The 19,037-nt window shown below is 39.1% G+C and overlaps 1 protein-coding gene across 1 annotated transcript in view; it reads right to left on the bottom strand.

The window, feature by feature from the left end:
• DNAH11 (dynein axonemal heavy chain 11) overlaps nt 1-19,037 on the bottom strand; it is a 340,086-nt gene that overhangs the window by 218,094 nt on the left and 102,955 nt on the right. Inside the window, exons 29-30 of the mRNA XM_021063429.2 lie at nt 9,616-9,765; nt 6,339-6,572 (exon numbers count right to left, since the gene is read on the bottom strand). Coding sequence (XP_020919088.2) covers nt 6,339-6,572; nt 9,616-9,765 — 384 coding nt within the window. The remainder of the gene's footprint in view (nt 1-6,338; nt 6,573-9,615; nt 9,766-19,037) is intronic.

Below are 19,037 nucleotides of genomic sequence, written 5' to 3'. Positions count from 1 at the left end.
AGAACCAACTCTCAAGTTAATGGATCAGACTGGATTCACAGTCTAAATGGATAATAAATCTCTTTTTCTCTTACCTCCATCTGTCATTGTGCAGATCGTGAATTACTTCAGGATCTGCTTCTTTCTCTAGAACAGGGGTTGTTGGTAAACTACAGGCCATTAGCCAAATCTGGCCCACAATCTGCTTTTATAGTTTGACTGGAACCCAGTCATGCCCATTCATTTAATAACTGCCCATGGCTTCTTTCCTATTACCAAAGCAGAGATGAGTGGCTGTCAAAGAGATTACATAGCCCATTAAGACTAAGATATTTACTAATTCATCCTGCACAGGAAAAGTTGCCCAACCTGAACTTGAGGGTGAAAACACAGTCATGGCAGAAGTCCACAAGAAATGTCTCACTTTGCTTATGAAGTATTCCCCAGAGCTTTATCCTGGGGACAAACATTCTCACTGACAGTCTCCTGGGGCATACAGGAGGCAGAAATGGTTCCAACTGTCCACTTGTCCAACATCCAATAATTGTCAATGACCACTGTCCATGAGCACCACATGATATTTTACATTTATTGAAGCTAGGTTTGTAATTTTCCTGGAATTTTGTCACAATAAAACAGGCTCATCATTGCAATAGCTTCTTTTTAATATGTCTGGAATGTGATTGTCTCTGCTCTTGGTTATCTATCATTTCAATTCCATTTGTTGTCAACACATTCCTCACATTATCTAGTTCAGTATTTCCAGGTACAATAGGACTTTTTTGTATACCTTGTCTTTCAATATAATTTTAGATGTGTTAAAGTAACCAGGTTGGGCAAGGATGGAGTTGCTCATGCTAAGCTTCATGTTAGCAAAACTAGAACTTAACTGTGTCTGTGCTGGGCTCTCCCAAAAAATGCAGGCTGAGGACAACTGAGCAGCACATACCTGCTCAGCACATGTCACTTGACCCAGCTTCAAGGCCTCCCTTTGCTCCATTTAAGGAAAGTAATCATGTTTTAGTTAATCAGCAAAAACCCGGCATAATTTCCTGATTCCTGCCCACTTAGGTCTACAAAAATCTCTCACCCTTTATGGCTCCTTTCCATCTGCAGACAATGCTGCCTGATTCATGAATCACTGAACCAAAGCCTACTATATCAACAAATTGTCTGTGGAAAAAATTTTCTTTTAACAGGTGAGAGCTGTAGTAGAAAATATGGGCTCTACTCACAGTCTTGTAGGTTCCTGCTATATTATGAAGCATGAGCCTATCAGATCACACCTTCTAAAAGTGAAAACAAAAACACAAGAAACAACCTCATGTTCAATACGCACTGTGTAACTGCAGTCGGATTCTTAACCCACTGTGACATGGCAAGAACTCCTTCCATCTTTTTTGATGATTTTCACACAACTCAATAATAAAGGAAGAGTGGTAAAACTTTTGTTCCAGATCCCAAGCCCACAAAATAAAATATGTTTGCCAAGGAACCCTCAAATCTGAGAAATCCTGTTTTGTTTTAATTTCCAAAGACTCTGGCAAGGCAGGGATATATTTCCAAAATGCAGTATTTCTGTCTTTAAGCCCCAAATCATCTAGCATACAATCACAGTATGTCTAGGGGAAAAACAGGGTTCAAAATAATTATCTTACTTTATCTCACCACAATTTGAAAGTGAGAACTAAGGAAAGAAATTACTTGTTCAGGTAGATCATCAGTTATAGCCACTTCTGTTTTCAGTTTTGAAATTAAGCTGCCTTAAAAGACTAAAGTTCATCTTAAAAACTGCTCACAGTATTAGCAAGAGTGATTTTAATTAAAAATGAATTCCAGCAGATGGTTCCATGCATTTTTAAAGAGCAAAAACCAAAGGAGATTCAATTTAGATGCACACACCTCTCATGAATCAAACTACAGCTTTAACCGTATTCAAAAGTTAGCTTCTCTAATATGCATATTAGTATCAGTGGTAACATTGAAATACTGTATTAAAGGCATCAGTTGGCTGGTCTGTCAAACATTTCAATTCATGCTAGAACTGTTTCATAATTAAGCGCATAAATGCTTTCTTCATAAACCATCCTTTGTCTACTTCTCATCTAACATGAAAAAGAAGCATTATTATAACTTTTGAACAAAATGGAAAAGTTTAAAGCAATTTTAAATGGGAACAAAGTTAAATTTTGTTAATTAGCTGGATAAGCTAAAGCTAGTGGAATATGAATAACTTTAGCTTTAAAAATAAAATGAATCAACCCAATGATGATGACAGGGAGGGAATGGACAATTTACATACATTGGTATTAGGAAGCTAAACTTGGTATGATGCTTCAAAGGCTTAAAAAGGGTATGTTCTTTGACCTAGCTATTTTATACCTAGAAATTCATCTTGAAGGAATAAAGAAAAATATGTGCAACATGCATGTCGACACAGGGCTGTTTACTACAGTATAATTAACTATAGCCAAAAATAAAAACAACTTAAATAGCCAGTTTTTAGCAGCAGTAATAAAACAATAGGTAGTCTTGCAACACATTGGGTTAAACTGAATGGACGATTCCCTTATTTATACAGAGGACATTAAACAAAACATATTCACATGCAAAGTACATAGCAAAACATGAGAAAGGTGCAAAGAGAGAGGAGGGAGGAAGGAAGAGAAAGGGTTGGGAGAGAGTGGGTGATATTCCCTCATGCCAAGATGTGCATCCAAGCCAGAGCAGTACATTGAGGTTAACAGGCTAAGGCCATGGCAGCCTAAAGGAGGATTTGCATAGAGACCCAAGCATCAGAGACTGAAGTTTAAGTGCAACAGGACATTTCTGTCTCTGCCTCTTGTATTTCCTGAGCAAGGCAGGGAGTTGGAACTGAGATACTGACATAAAGCTAAGATCTAGACTATTACATATCCAATAAACGGTTCTAGAACAACTCTACCCATCATCTCAGAGGAGCAAGAAGAAAGCCTGAAACATCTTGGCACTTTGGAAAAGAAAACAGTCCCCTAAAAGACATCAAAATCTTAGGCATCTGACATGGCTTAAGCTATAGCATTTAAATTGACTCTGTCACTATGATCTGGGAATCCTCGACAGAGTAATTAACCACAAAATTAATCCAGAACTCATAAAACCTGTAGAAACCTGGAAGAAACAAGCAGAAAAACATGTAGCAACATCAGCTCAATGGAGGACTCATGAAATTCCTCCAGAAAAAAATAATCTTTTAAAATGAACACACACACACACACAAAACAATTAAAATTCAAACTGAAAGAAGACCCAGCCTCAAAAGAGTTAGCAGAACAACCTAAAGGAGACAGAAGAAGAAAACCTATAATGAATAGATGTCATCAGAAACTGACTGTTTTAAAGAACCAAAAAGAACTTTGGGAAATTGAGATATAACGACTGAAATTAAACTGATGAAATAGGTATGTATTTATGTTTAGGGATAAAGATGACTGACACTCGTAACTTCCTTGAAAGGAATCGTAAGTATAATATTGGTTGATGGAATGACAGAGGATTGGAAAAAGCATAGATAATATGATAAGAAAATAAGAAAATGAAACAAAATGTTAATTGTAGAATTTAGGTGGTAGGCATGCATATCACTATATAATTCTTCCAGTTGTTTCATGTTTGAAAAACTTTATGATAACTGTTGGTAAGAACTCCTTAAATTATGCATCACATTAGACAGCATTGTTATTGTAATCATTATTTTCATCATATGAGCAATAGCTAACACTTACATAGTACTTAAATTCTGTCAAGTACTTTTAAATAATTTAATCCTCTAAAATAGCAGGATGCAGGTGCTATTATCATCCCTGTTTTACTGATCATAAAACTGAGGCACAGAGTGGCTCAGTAACTTGCCCAAAGTTATCAACTAATAAAATGGCCAAGGCAAGATTTAATCTATGTGTTCTGGCCCCTGGTTTCTTTTATCTTCATCATTATACTACATGGAGAAAAGTTAGGGAGCTAGAAGATAGAGTCTAAAAACCATCTAAATTGTAGCACAGGGGAGTTCCCGTTGTGGTGCGGTGGAAATGAATCCGACCAGGAAAGATGAGGTTGTGGGTTCGATCCCTGGCCTCTCTCAGTGGGCTGAGGATCCAGCATTGCCATGAGCTGTGGTGTAGGTCGCAGATGCAGCTCAGATCTGGTGTTGCTGTGGTGGCGGTGTAGGCCGGCAGCTGTAGCTCCAATTAGACCCCTACCCTGGGAACCTCCATATGCCACAAGTGCAGCCCTAAAAAGCAAACATAAATAAATTCAAGAAAAATTTTAAAAAAATAAATTGTAGCACAAAAAGGTAGAGAGTTTGAAAACATGAAATAGTGGTTAAAAGACAGGGCAGATCACATCAGAAGGCTCAACATAGAGCTGATAAAATTCCAAAGGAAGACGATAGAGCAAACAGAAGGTGGCATCAAAGAAAAAAATGGGGGACAACTTTCCCAAGCTAAAGACAGACATGAATGGAAGGTTCACGAACTTCACTCAGTCTTCAGCAAAGTGAATTTTTTTGTTTTTACAGCTGCACATGTGCCATATTGAAGTTCCTGGGCTAGCGGTCAAATTGGAGCTACGGCTCCCACCCTACACCACAGCCACAGCTACGCCTGATCCAAGCCACAGCTGCGATCTATGCTGCAGCTTATGGAAACATCCAATTGTTAATCCACCAAGCAAGACCAGGGATTGAATCCAAATGCTCATGGATACTAGTCGGATTCTTAACCTGCTGAGCCACAATGGGAACCCCAGCAAACTGAATTTTAAAAGCATGAAAAAAAATTCACAACTAAACAGAGTATAATAAAACATCAGAATCACAAGGAGAAAAAATAAAATCTTAAAATCAGCCAAAGACAGATTGCTTATGATGAAAAAACAACTGGATCTAAAACTTTATGACACCATCAATAATATTTTCAAAGTTCTGAATGAAAATAATTCTCAATTTAGAATTCTCCACTTAAACTATCAAGGAAGTCAAAATAAAGACAAAAGATCAGAAAAATCCCTACCTATTATCTATCCATCACTGAGCAAACTGCTACAAGATATATTTTCAAAGGAGAGCCGGACTTGGAAATAAGACACAGGGGTTTTAAAAGTGAGGAAAATCATTGCTAAATATGTTGACAAATCAAGATTTAAAACAACAACAATTAAAGGGTTGTGGGAAGGTTAATACAAAATAAGGTTAAACAACAGCAAGTAAAATGGGAAGTGGAGATCCGATAAAAGGATTCTAAGGGCCTTAGGAAGAAGAGGCAAGAACCAGTAGCAGTTAGGCAGAATGCAAGCACCAAGAGGGCAGGAAGTGACCAGCGGTCAGACTGTCAAAGTCAACCAGAAGATGGCAGGAGGGAAGGGCACTGAATCTGGGACAGCCAGATAAAGGAATACGAATTTTATCATTTCTAGTGTGAATGTGACATACATGTATATTTAAACACCTCCCCAAATCTAATATCCTTTTTTAAAATAATATTCATTTTAATATATTATGCTTGTGCAAATCACGCTGGAAGAGTTCTTTCCAAAATATACCAAAGCAGTGCTTCCCAAACTTGACTGCACACACATATCCTGGGATCTTGTTAAAAAGCATATTCGGGTCCAGTAGGTACGAGCTAGGCCTTGAGATTTTTGTATCTCTGTCAAACTTCCTGATGATGCTGAGGTTGCTGGCACATGGAAAATACTTTGAGCAACTTGGCCCCGCAAGATAAGCCTCATGTTGTTACTCTATCAGCCAAGAGAAAGGTGCTATCTCGGAAGTGGTCCACAGCTAAGAGCACACACCTTAAGATGGGAGGCTTAAGGGGAGGTCAAAGTGTGACTGGGATGAAGAAAGCGGAGTTCAAAACAGACTATTTTCCAAAGGTGGGCGTCTGTGATTTATCATTAACAGAAAACCAAAATACATGAAAACATTTATCTTTGTTAAACTGTCCTTTATTTTCTTGAGTCAAGCAAATCATGTACCTGTTTGGTAATAAACACATGATCAGCCTAGATGGAGAGTCTTACACAGGGGGGGAAAATAGCTACAGTATCTCGGTGTGTGTGATACACTAGATCCTTGGGAGATAATGGGCAGGATAGATGCTTTTTAAGCCCATGTAGAAAACAAGAAGGAGGAAAACATCAAGCTGGAAAATGGAAAGCTAAACCAGTGACTGGTAAAATCTTAGCATCATGCCTTCCACACAGATGACACTCCATGAACAAGAAAGGAACAAAGGTTGGGAGAAAGGGAGGGAGGGAGGAAGGAACTCATCTTTTCAAGTCCCTATAAGTCTCAAAATCATGAATCTATGAAATACCTGTTTTTTATGGAAATCCTTTAGGGCTGTTTCATAGCCTTCCTCCAGCCTACTGAAGGCTATGCCTACATCAGTGGTCCACCAGATTTGTGAGCTAGTTAGTGCAACTTGAGCAGGAAAGTCAAAAATCCATACTTCCCTAGGTTTGTCCTCATAGGCTGCGATGGCTTCTGTGATAGAATGTCGCACCGTCTCTTTCATGATCTGTTCCAGCTGCAAAAGCCACGTCTCCACCTTTTGAAGCAAACGGAAATGTTCTAACACAGGCTTAACTGTGAACGCCTGCTCACAGGCTTGGAGGCTAGGCAGAGACAGAGGCCTGAGATGAACTTATGTTAAATCCCTGTACTAGAAACACAAGTGAAAAGAACAGGTTAACTACAAAGTGGTGAAGTCTTTCCAACGAGAATCTGTCTTCTTCTGGGACATGGCACATCTTATTTACCTACCAGCTGGATGATAAAATTTCCACACTCTAAACATTCTAAGTGTTCCCAATTATTCATTTTTCAGATTTCAAGACCAGAGTGTTCTAGACCAAGATCCCCTCTAGTAACACACAGTATTTTGAGAAACCAAACATCAAAGCCAATATGCTACAGTAAAATTCTAGCGATTTGTAAATAAGAGGAAATTGATTTTTTAAATTGACATATAGTTGATTTACAATGTTGTGCTAATTTCAGTGTGCCAGCGAAGTGATTCAGTTACACACACAAACACATACAGACACATATATATTCTTTCTCAGACTTTTTCCATTGTAGGTTAGGATTACTGAATAGAGCTCCCTGTGCTATACAGTCAGTCCTTGTTTATTTTATGTATAGCACTGTGTATCTGTTAATCCCACACTCCCCCTTTCCCCTTTGGTAACCATCAATCTGCTAAGTCTGTGAGTCTAGGAAATTGATTTTTTAAATGTATTTTTGGATAATTTTTAAATCAACTGAAGATTCCACCCTAAAACCTTCATAGTTCCCAGTCTTAAGACAAAGTGTTTTCAGCAAGTATCTTAATTATATTCCCTACTGGCTCTCATCTTCACACTTGTCAGAAATTAGACAGCAGGAGAGTATGAGAGACAGGACAACTGCTGACTTGTGAAAATTAATCTTTTAAAAAAATCCATTTGAAGTTTGTTTTGTTCCCACAAATATTTTTAAGCCAGTTTTCCATCCAATTCAAATATGCTTTGCTCCATTTATCCATTTATCTGTTACCTGGGGATGGTATTATATAACAAAAAAGATACCTACATCATTTGCAAGTAACTGAGCATAGCAATAAAAAATGACTGTAATACATAAGCTCTAAGGACTGTATGAGATGCTGAAGATTATCCAGCTGATTTCTTTCCCTGCCTCTGTGAAGACAGCAGTAACCTTCATTCCTAGAACTGGGGAGGAGTGATGTGTTGTCAATGAGCTGACAGCCTCCCATATTGGAAGAAAAAGGAAGCATTGCTCTGGCAGGACCCCAACATCCCAATGCCCTAAGAGCCTTCTCTCCTGGCTTCCTAGCTGGCCTTTGTTCACATGCCCAGTGCAGGGGACCTAATCACTACTTTAGTCACTCTAGCACAACGTAGTGTCAGCAAGCAACAAGTTCCTTCAGTAAATCAGGTATCATATGAGCATCACTCAGATACTCTGGGATCCATATCCTCAATATAGCCACCTGTTCTTGAGAACTTTCCAGTCCATTTGAGAAGACCAAGCCTACCTACAAAGTATATCATGCGACCATGCCAACAACAGCAGATCAGCTCAGTGGAACTTGAGAACTAAGCCCTGATGAGGTAAGTGCTTGAACCCCTACTTCCTGGTCTTTTAACAGCTTCTGCCCAAACCTCTATAACAAGAATTATCACTACTTATGTGAATATTCATTTCTTCAATGAGCCTAAGAGTTCCCCCAGGACAGGGGGACAGGAGCCACGTCTTATTCATTTCTGGATTGCCAAAAGCTGAACCCAACAGCTGGCACATAGTAGGTATTCAATAAACACTTGGCAAATAAATGCAAATAGCTAAAATTGGGAGGAACCAAACATAAAAGTTCAGGATGATGGGGAGAGAGAAGACCTAAGGTAAAAGCATCTTTTCATAAAACAAAGGCAATTAGAAGGTAAATAAGGTATATGCCCCAAAGCCTCTCAAAGAAGTTGCTCATATAGAATAAATTAGAGCACTGGGAAACTTTCAATACCAAGAGTTCCTGCTAGTGAACTCACATCTATCAACTGGACTGTCCTCCTTCTGGGCGCAATGCCAGTCAGCTGGCAGTCTGCCGGGGAGGAGGCAGACGGCAGCACGCTTTTGTCAAGATAGTTTATGGTGACTTTTTCTAATCATTGTAATGATATCCTAAAGAGCCCAAGAGATCAAAAATATACTTTAATCAAAGTATTCTGCCATCTGTTTCCCCTGCATTTGGCAGCATTTTTCTGGTACAATATTAAAAAGTAACAGAGAGGAATAAAGAAAACCCCTGTTAAAAAAAAAAAAAGGTTGCCAGCACATTTTTGCAAGGGACCCTTCAAGGAACCCCTTGCCTCAACCCAAACTGTTCTGTAAGAGAGGCTGCCGTCTGAGTTACTCTGTGGATTAACTCAAGCTATACAAGCATGGTCATAAAAAGATGCAATTCCTCTAAATCATCTGAAAACACCAAGAGCTCTTTCATAAATCACAGTGAGCCATTCTTACAGATAACTGCTAAGAATATATCTGAGGTATTCATCTGTAAGAGAAGAAAATATGTTAACTTAACTGTCTGTGCACATGGTAATTAGAGTACATGACATCAGCTTAGCGGACTCAATCAACTTTACGAGCAGCCATTTACAACATCTATATCGGGATCCCAAACCACAGCCTCTTTAAAAAACATGTTTCACTGCAAGGTGCTGTTTCACCCTAACCCTCCTGTGTCCTCTGAACAGTGGCGAAAACAATACGCTCTATGGGAGACAGAGTCGCTGGTTTGCATTTGGTACTCATTTAGGGGTCCTCTCGTTCAGTCTGTGACAGTCTCTCCTGTTTGGCTCAACTGCTAGCATCTCTGAGTCCCTGCAGGCTGGAAGCTCGATGAGCAGAGTGGAAAGCAGGGCAGTGTCGCCCTCTGTCATACAGACACAGGTACACAGGATCTCTGCACAGAACTAACTGGAGCTGCATTTGACATGAGCTGATTTTTTTTTATTAATTCAACTTCCTAAAATTATCCTTCCCAGTACTCCTCTAGCATAGAGAACCTCATAAGCAAATCTTACATGGCCCGTGCATTCACATGTGGCTGAAAATGGGACGTATTCCTTTTCTTTGCTGTACATTCCAACTGCTCTGGATGCAGAAACATCCTGATCATCCTCAAATCGCAGATCTGCGATGCTGTCGAAGAGCTTTGAAAGGTGGCGTGTAACCTAAGATAAAATTACAACAGTTAAGAGCATTTCTTACTGGAGATGTAGTCTGGTCATCTAGAGATGTGGCTAAATGAATTTCCAAAACTGTCTTTATGTCATTACAGAGTCGCCTTGAAATGTTTTCCTTCCCAATGAGAATCCCTTCCTCAATTCCAGAATTTGAAATGGCCTTGATGGAGAAGTGGCCAGGTACTCTGATCACCTCATAGCATCAGGTGTTGGGAGGTGAATGCTTAATAGTAAGTTATTTATTTTCTACTTAAAGGTTAGAGCCTGACCAGCTTCTCTATCTGTGCCACATCCCTGGAGCAAATCTTGCTGGGCATTTTGTGGTCAAGTTTTTATAATTCAGACATATTACTTTACTTACACCACAAAAAACCTTATACTGTAAAAGAGCTGTGTTAAGTTCTGATGTGAAAATATTACAACTGTACTCTCCTGCTGGGTCCTATGTTATTTTCACTTGCTTTCCTACTTACATGAGCCTCAGCATATTTGTTACATAAGAAAAGTGAACGGGATACCCCATTTCATTGCCAACCTCCCCCCAAAAATGAAGGGAAAATATTAGGTGAGTTCATCAAGTTGAGATTGCTAAGAATAGGTAGCAGTTAGATCTAAAATCTCCAAATCCAGGCCATGTCTACAAAGCTTCAATACTTATGGCATCACAATCTTTTACATCCTAAGTCGTGGGCTCCCCACAGGATCCCCCAATAAATGGCATACTGAACCCTGTGCAGGTTCCAGACTACTTGAAAAATAAGACAAATCGAGTTAAAAAGACAAAGATCAGCATTTGTTCTGCTCAAGTCCAGTTCAGAGAGGAGAGCTCAACTGGCTCCCAAAGAGAACCAAAGAATCAGCAATACTTATCCATCAGTCATATCAACCCAGAGCAGGGAGGGCCTCTCCACCCAGAGGGACCAGTGTGGAGGAAAGGAGAGGAAGACATACCTTCTGTAGGTTATCAGTCAGGTAAGATGCTCTACCTCCCCTGGGGGCACTGAATAAAGGGCAGAGTGAACCAAAGGGAGAACCAGGAGAAGGAAGAAACATTCCTTCCTTACACAGCCTATAACTAAACGTTGCTAAGCAGAAAATATTTTGGTGGTTTCTTAGAAACAGGATCACCATAGGACTCAGCAAGTGCACTTCTATTACAAACAAGTGCTCAAATACCTATGCAGCAGTATCACTCACAAGAGCCAAAAGGTGGAACCAACCAAAATGTCTATTGATGGATGAATGGACAAATTGTGGCGAATCTATAAAACAGAACATGGTCTGGCCATAAAATGGAATGAAGTACTGGTATTTGCTACAACATAGATGAACCTTGATGATATCATGCTATGTGAAAGAACAGCCATAAAAGATCCTATGTTGTATGATTCCATGTACATGAAATGGCCAGAGTAGGTAAATCCATAGAAACAGAAACCAGTGGTGGCTGCTAGTGGACCGGGGGAGAAGCAAGGCTGAGTGACTTCCTGATGGGCATGGGGTTTTTCTTCAGGGGGTGATGAAAATATTTTGGAACGAGATAAGGGTGATGGATACACAACATTGTGAATGTGCAAAATGCCATTGAATCATACACGTTAGAATGGCTCATTTGATGTTATGTGAATTTCACATCAGTAAAGAGAATAATAAAAGGTGCTGACAATCAGAAGATGGTTCAAGCTATCAAACATTTCCCAGCATACAGCACTGCAGCCATCTCTGCATCGCTTTCCTGGAAATAAAATTTAACTGTATTGATAACTACCACAACAGCACCTTTGAGGAACAGCAGCAAACTCTCTAAATTTCCTATGTGACAAGACCCATACCAATAGGGGTAAGGGACTCCTTAAGGGTGATTTAATCTTTGAAGATTTTAGCCTTAACATTTTTGCTGTATTTGCTGTTATGGTACTGAAGAATATCACAGCAAGAAATCTTCTGAGTTTAAAACAGATGAGTTTTTGAGACTCGCAGTGTAGACAGAGGGGTAGCGATGAACGCTGCTCAGGTTATGATTATCCTCTGCATCCTTGTACATAACCCAAAAGATGTTTATATATAAGTATATAAATCAAGTATCTCCAATCATCTAACAATTCACTGTCACAGCTGGTGAGGCCAGGAAGTGCATGTATGTTTAAAGGCTTCTAGTGGGTAACAGGCCCAAGTAATATTCAGGTACAAAGCAGCAGGAGAAATGAGACCTCAGTCATGAGACACCCTCACACACCACTGCTGGGTGAGGAAAGCATTTCAAAAGAACTCCTAGTCCTGGAGTCACTCAGTGGGTGACCAGGAAACGCAGACCCCGTGGAGTGCAGTTCTCCTGTGATTTATACCTGGCCTGTTTGAAGCCGGAGGTTTTCCTACTCTGTCTTCCACTTAGCGCTTCTAAGAGAACAGGACTGTTTGTAAACTAACACGGATGTCGTTGCTCTTCGATCTGTTCCATTTCCAATGAGATTCCTTTGTACTTGTTAAGACAACATTAAAATTCCTTCTTCCTCGTTTGCTCTTTGGAAAGAGCTTTTCTTTTATAAAAACCAAACCAAACCAAACCAAAAAAAAAAAAAAAAACACCCAAACCCACAAAACATAAAAATTATTGCCTATTGCCTCAGAGGCCCTTCTTTTTATCTCACTAAAGAAAGAGAATGGATTTGAACATTTTAAACCATGAAATTCAATCATTTTGTCCTGTCTTGAGTAGGTTTCTACAAGGTGAGCAACAAAAACTCAAATGCTGTTGCCTTAGCTAACATTAAGTCAGGTGGATCCAGGCACTGGTGCATAAACAGGCAGCCCCTGCTTCAAACAGCAGTGCAGGGTCCTAAAAACCACCGTGCAAATATCTGCAATCAACAGGGGGAACCTACAACTGAGCTCTGGCCTTTAAAAATTTGTGTTACAACATCCTTCTCACTCTTGGTTATAAAAGTACAGGGAAATGAAAAAAAAAAAAACCCCAAAATTAAACTCATATTTAGTATGCTAACTGAAAATATTAAAAACATTTTAAAATGTTTAATTTCCTTAGAGGAAGCTTATCCAGAGTAGTTTGAACAGTGTTGCCTCCCTCTCATCTTAGAGCTCAAGGTAGCAGGCAATATCTTCCAATGGTTTGTATAATCATCATATTCCTTTTAAAGACTGGCTGCCAGCATTTCATCCTTTGAGCTCTCCAGGTCCTGTAGTTTCTGGGAGTTTATTTAATGTGAAATGTTTTGGTTTGGATTATTTCTTTTTTTTCCTTGCTGGTGTTGCTTCCGTTGGGACCTCTTCCTTCTTTTTGCCTCAACCACTGTTTACATTTTATATCACAAAGTTCATTTTTACTAAAATCCTCTGGCTGCATGCCTACAATCTCTAAATAGTGTAGTGTCATCACTCCGTCATTGCCAGTCAGCTTTCTCTTCTGCAACAATATGATTCAAATTTCATGTCTAGTGCTGTCAATTTTCACTTCTTTGCTATACATCCAGCTCCATTACCAAGTCCCTCTTTCGATGGTTTATTTTTATAAAACGTCATGTGGATTCTTCACTGGGGACAAGGAGGTAACACACGATGCTGTTTGCTGACATCGTGAGGATCCGGTAACAAGTATGTGACGACCAACCACAATCAGACTTTGAGAGGTCTGATGTAACTGGTCACATGTCAAAATGTAAATTTGTTCTTGACACAGTGATTTTTGTGGACTGAGGAACTAGCACCAAAATTTGTGCTTTTCAAGGTCACTCACAGTTAACACACCACAGTATCTGAAATCTGAACCATGTCGTTAGGAGAATGGTGTTATGTAACCAATCCTTGGTAACTGAAATTCATATTTTTCAGAACTATGCAACAGGAGAGCTGCCTTTTTAATAATAATCTTCCTGGAAATAAAATAAAAAATATGCACTCTTCGGAGTTCCTGTCATGGCTCAGAGGTTAATGAACCTGACTAGCATCCATGAGGATGTGGGTTTGATCTCTGGCCTCGCTCAGTGGGTTAAGGATCCGGCATTGCTGTGAGCTGTGGTGTAGGTCACAGACTCGGCTCCGATCATGCATTGCTGTGGCTGTGGCATAGGCCGATGGCTACAGCTCCAATTGGACCTCTAGCCTAGGAACCTCCATATGCCGTGGGTGTAGTTCTAAAAAGACAACACACACACACACACACACTCATCTAGGTAATTTTATCATTTAAAATGCAAAGTAACACAGCAATCAGATCAGTAGTCCACCCTACCTTACCTAGAAAACAAAGGGAAGAAAAATGAAATCGTGCAGCTTTTATACATGCTCCTATGTATAACTTCCATGTATTGCTATGCTGTATGTTCTCTGTATGGCAACCATACTTTCTCAAAGTTTACCCCTTGCTTTTTGCGTATATCTAATTTCATATTTGGCCCATCGATGAAAGTTGTCGCTGCTGATTAACTGAGATTAAATAGACTCAAAGGCCTAATATCACTCCTGGCATGGTGAACACCTCAGGACTCATTCATCCGTATGTAGTCATTAACTCATTTTTCCATAATGATGGTAATACTCATAATGTGTGAAAAGATAGATAATGTCTATAATGTAGACAGTCCTGGCTATTGTAGACAGTATCCTCTAGAGCAAGAGAAAAAAATGACTCCGTTATTTCTGCACATACAAAAATTTAAGCCTATTCATTAAAATGTTGATTAGTTTGTTGCTGTATTTTACATTTTTTAAAAAAAATTTATTACAGTTGATTTACAACATTCTCAATTTCTGCTGAACAGCAAAGTGACCCAGACATACATACATATATATATATATACATATATACATATATATATATATATATATATATATATATATATATATACACACACACACACACACACATTCTTTTTCTCACATTATCCTCCATCACATTCCATCACAAGTGATTGGATATAGTTCCCTGGGCTATACAGCAGGACCTCATTGCTTACCCACCCCAAGTGCAATAGTTTACATCTACTAACCCCAAACTTCCAGTCCATCCACTCCCCTCCCCTTGGCAACCACAAGTCTGTTCTCCATGTCTCTGAGTCTGTTTCTGTTCTGTAGAAAAGTTCATCTGTGCCATATTTTAGATTCCACATCTAGGTGCTATCCTATGGTATTTGTTTTATTTTTTAAGAATACTCAGTACAGGAGTTCCTGTTGTGGCTCAGTGGTTAACGAATCTGACTAGGAACCATGAGGTTGCGGGTTCGATGCCTGGCCTCGCTCAGTGGGTTGAGGATCCGGCATTGCCGTGAGCTGTGGTGTGGGTTGCAGACACGGCTCGGATCCCGAGTTGCTGTGGCTCTGGCGTAGGCCAGAGGCTACAGCTCCGATTAGACCCCTAGCCTGGAAACCTCCATATGCTGCGGGAGTGGCCCAAGAAATGGCAAAAAGATAAAAAAAACCCAAAAAAACTCTGTAGGTGACAGTACAGGGACAGGGACATGCAACACTGGTGAAAGTCTAAATATGCAGAAGTTTTCTAGAAGTTGATTAAATCAGTGATGGCACTTTTATATAACGAGAACTTTTATAGACATTAAACATCATATGTATAAGAGTATTTCAATTTTGATTAAGTACATAGGTTCTAACCTACACAAACACAGACACATCAAAAAATTAAAAAAACCCTATAATCCCTCAAAAATAGCATCAAATCTTTTGTCTGTATTTCTATATTTTTCAAACTTTCAATAGTCATCATGTAATTATATAATCCAGAAAGACTAAATTAGTTTGGTATAAATTTTGTAAACCATTATAAACAATTCTAGGTATCAAGTATCTCTTGGTTTGTTTTTCACTAAAGACAAAATTAAAGCATATGCAATATTTTCCAATTTGATTTTTCACTTACTAATGTAACTTGAGCAAACCTACGTTATCAGTGCTGATTCTGCATGTCTTCCTTAACATTTTTAACATGTGTATATAAAGGTATACAAATGTGTTGACAACTCAAATTCTGAGATTTTAAATAACATTTCAAAAAATCTAAATAGAGAAAAGTGAAAAGTCATGTGTGTTCAGCTTGACATATTTTAGCAAAGTGAACAAAACTTTTGTAACCACTGAGACAATTAAACAGAATATACTGGTACCTGAAAAACTCCTCATGGCCCATAGCAACCACTATTCCCTCCTCTCAAAAATGGACATTATCTTCACCTCAGTGGATTCATACAATACATATTCTAGTGTCTGCCTTCTATCGTTCATCATGTTAGTGAGGTTTATTCCTGTTATTACGTATAGCACTAGTTTTCATTTTCACTGCTATGTGGTACTCTGTTACACGAATATAACATGATGCATTTATCCTTTCAACTGTTCAGGGACATTTAGATTATTTCATTTGGGGGTATGATGGGTATTGTAGCTATGAATTATTTTTTTTTTTGTCTTTTTGCCATTTCTAGGGCCGCTCCCACGGCATATGGAGGTTCCCAGGCTAGGGGTCGAATCGGAGCTGTAGCCGCCGGCCTACGCCAGAGCCATGGCAACACGGGATCCGAGCCGTGTCTGTGACCTACACCACAGCTCACAGCAATGCCGGATTATTAACCCACTGAGCAAGGGCAGGGATCGAACCCGCAACCTCATGGTTCTTAGTCGGATTCGTTAACCACGGTGCCACGACGGGAACTCCAGCTATGAAAATTCTTGTACACATCTTTTGGTTCATCTTGTATACACTTCTGCTGAGTATACACAGTGAAGAGGAATTTCTGGGTAATAATGTATTGTCATATTCATAGCTAGAAGATACTATCACACAGGCTTCCTGCGTGGTTTTACCAACCTGCACACACTGCTAGACAGGAACACTGTCATCATTCCACATCCTTACCATTATTTAGTACTGTGAGTCTTTCTAATCTTAGCCTTTTGGTAGATTTGACCTTGATAGCTCATTGTGTGAATATACGTGTTTTTCTAATGCCAAATCGTGTCAGAGTTTAAGGAAATATTTGTACAAATTGCAATGAGATGGGGAAATGAATACTTTAGTAGGCAGAGTATTTCAGCCTAGTAAAGAGTTAGAAACACCAACTCATGATATTTTCACCAGTTCTCTCATAGTCACTGATGTCAAAACAAGGCCATAGATAATATCAAGGTAAGTTCAGGAAGAAAAAAACAAAGCAAAAATAAAAAGAACATAGAGAAAACCAGTTCCACTGATTAGTACTTGCTTTTTTTTTTTTTTTAAATCATTTGGGGTTTTTCTTTTTAAAATTCCAGTAAAATCTTTTATTTTACGCCAGTAGCACATAAGGTCCTTGCTACTAATGAGTGTATATTCTGTACTTAGACATCATGTGACTATATAACTAACATACATCAACTCGTTTTTACAGTGTAACAAACCATCCCCAAACTTAGTGGCTTAAAAAAGCAAAAATTTCATAGCTCACAATTCTGTGCATTGGTTTGTGGGTTCCCTCGGTAAGGCGCTCTCATATACTTAAAGTTTGCTGGTGGCAAAAAGCTTCTCCCATGTGTGATACTGTCCCGATGGTGGTCTGGGCATGGGCACGTGCTTCTCCTCAACCTGCAGGCTAGCCTTGGCTTATTCATGATGAGATGGTCATAGGGTTCCAAACAGCAGCAAGAAAGCAAGCTCTAGCATACCAGTGCTCTTCAAGCCTCTTGCTAATGATACATTGGCCAAAACAAGTCACAGGGCAACCCAAATGGGGAAATAAACTCTATCCTTTGCTAAAAATGGCAGCATCACATTGAAATTGCACAGATGAAGAATCTGTGGCCATTTTTACATTATATGTTAAACACTTTCTCAGTTCTTTATATCTTTGCTTTACTACTTGCTCAGAAATCATGGAGAAATTACCTACTACTTTCCCCCTTTGGTAAATAAGGCAACTGAGGTCCAGAAAAGTAATGCATTAATACAGCCAATAATCAGAAGAGCCAGGACTTATTGGGCAAAACTTTCATTGAAAGATATAAGCACCCCTGTGTTCACTGCAGCACTATGTGCAATGGCCAAGACGTGGAAACAACCTAAATGTCCATTAACACATGACTGGATTAAGAAGATGAGGTATATATACACAATGGAATATTACTCAGCCATAGAAAAGAACAAAATAATGTCATGTGCAGCAACATGGATGGAACTAGAGACTCTCATACTAAGTGAAGTCAGTCAGAAAGAGAAAGACAAATACCATATAATATCACTTATATCTGGACTCTAATATGAACCTATCTACAGAAAAGCAACAAATTAACAAATGAACCTATCTATAGAAAAGAAACAAACTCATGAACTTGGAGAACAGACTTGTGGTTGCCAAGGGGGAGGGCGAAGGAGTGGGAAGGACTGGGAGTTTGGGGTTAGTAGATACAAACTATTGCATTTGGATTGGATAAGCAATGAGATCCTGCTGTATAGCACAGGGAAGTATATCTTGTCACTTGTGATGGAACATGATGGAGGATAATGTGAAAAAAAGTATATGTGTGTGTGTGTGTATGACTGGGCCACTTTGCTGTACAGCACAAATTGACAGAATATTGTAAATCAACTATAATAGAAAAAAATAAAAATCTTTAAAAAGAGCCAGGATTTAAATTCATGCCTACATGATTTTGAGCTGTTATTTTCTACTATTCCGCCTTCTGATGAAAGGCTAATGTGCCTGTTTTGTCTAGTTCCATACATTAACAATTTTGATGCTCATTTTTTGTGTGTTTGGATCCAGATTTCCATCTGGTATCGTCTTCCTTCTGCCTGAAGCATTTCCTTTAACATTTCTTGTATTACCAGTTTGCTGGTGATAAAATCTTCCAACTTTTCAACGTCTGAAAACTTTATTTTGCTTTCATTAAAAAAAAAAATGTTTCAGGAGTTCCCATTGTGTTGTAGTGGAAACAAATCCAGCTAGTATCCATGAGGATGCAGGTTCAATTCCTGGCCTTGCTTGGTGGGTTGGGGATCTGGCGTTGCTGTGAGCTGTGGTGCAGATTGGCAGCTGTAGCTCCAATTTGACCCCTAGCCTGGGAAATTCCATGTGCTGTGGGTGTAGCCCTAAAAAGCCAAAAAGAAAAAAGAAAAAGAAAAAAAATTTTTCACTGGGTAAAGAATCCTAGGTTATTTTTCTTTCAGTACTTTAAAGTTGGCTCCATCATTATCCTCTCCCTTGTACTGCAAAGTCTTTCATCATCCTCTCATTTATTCCTTTGGATATAATGTGACTTTA

This window comes from Sus scrofa, chromosome 9 (genome assembly GCF_054392235.1).
Source record: "Sus scrofa isolate SSC_HxYL_T2T_F1_AM1 chromosome 9, Sscrofa_HxYL_maternal_Yorkshire_Landrace_v2.0, whole genome shotgun sequence".
Taxonomy (NCBI): Eukaryota; Metazoa; Chordata; class Mammalia; order Artiodactyla; family Suidae; genus Sus; species Sus scrofa.
The sequence above is the reverse complement of the archived record's forward strand: the minus strand, read 5'-3'. Positions and strand labels throughout refer to the sequence as shown.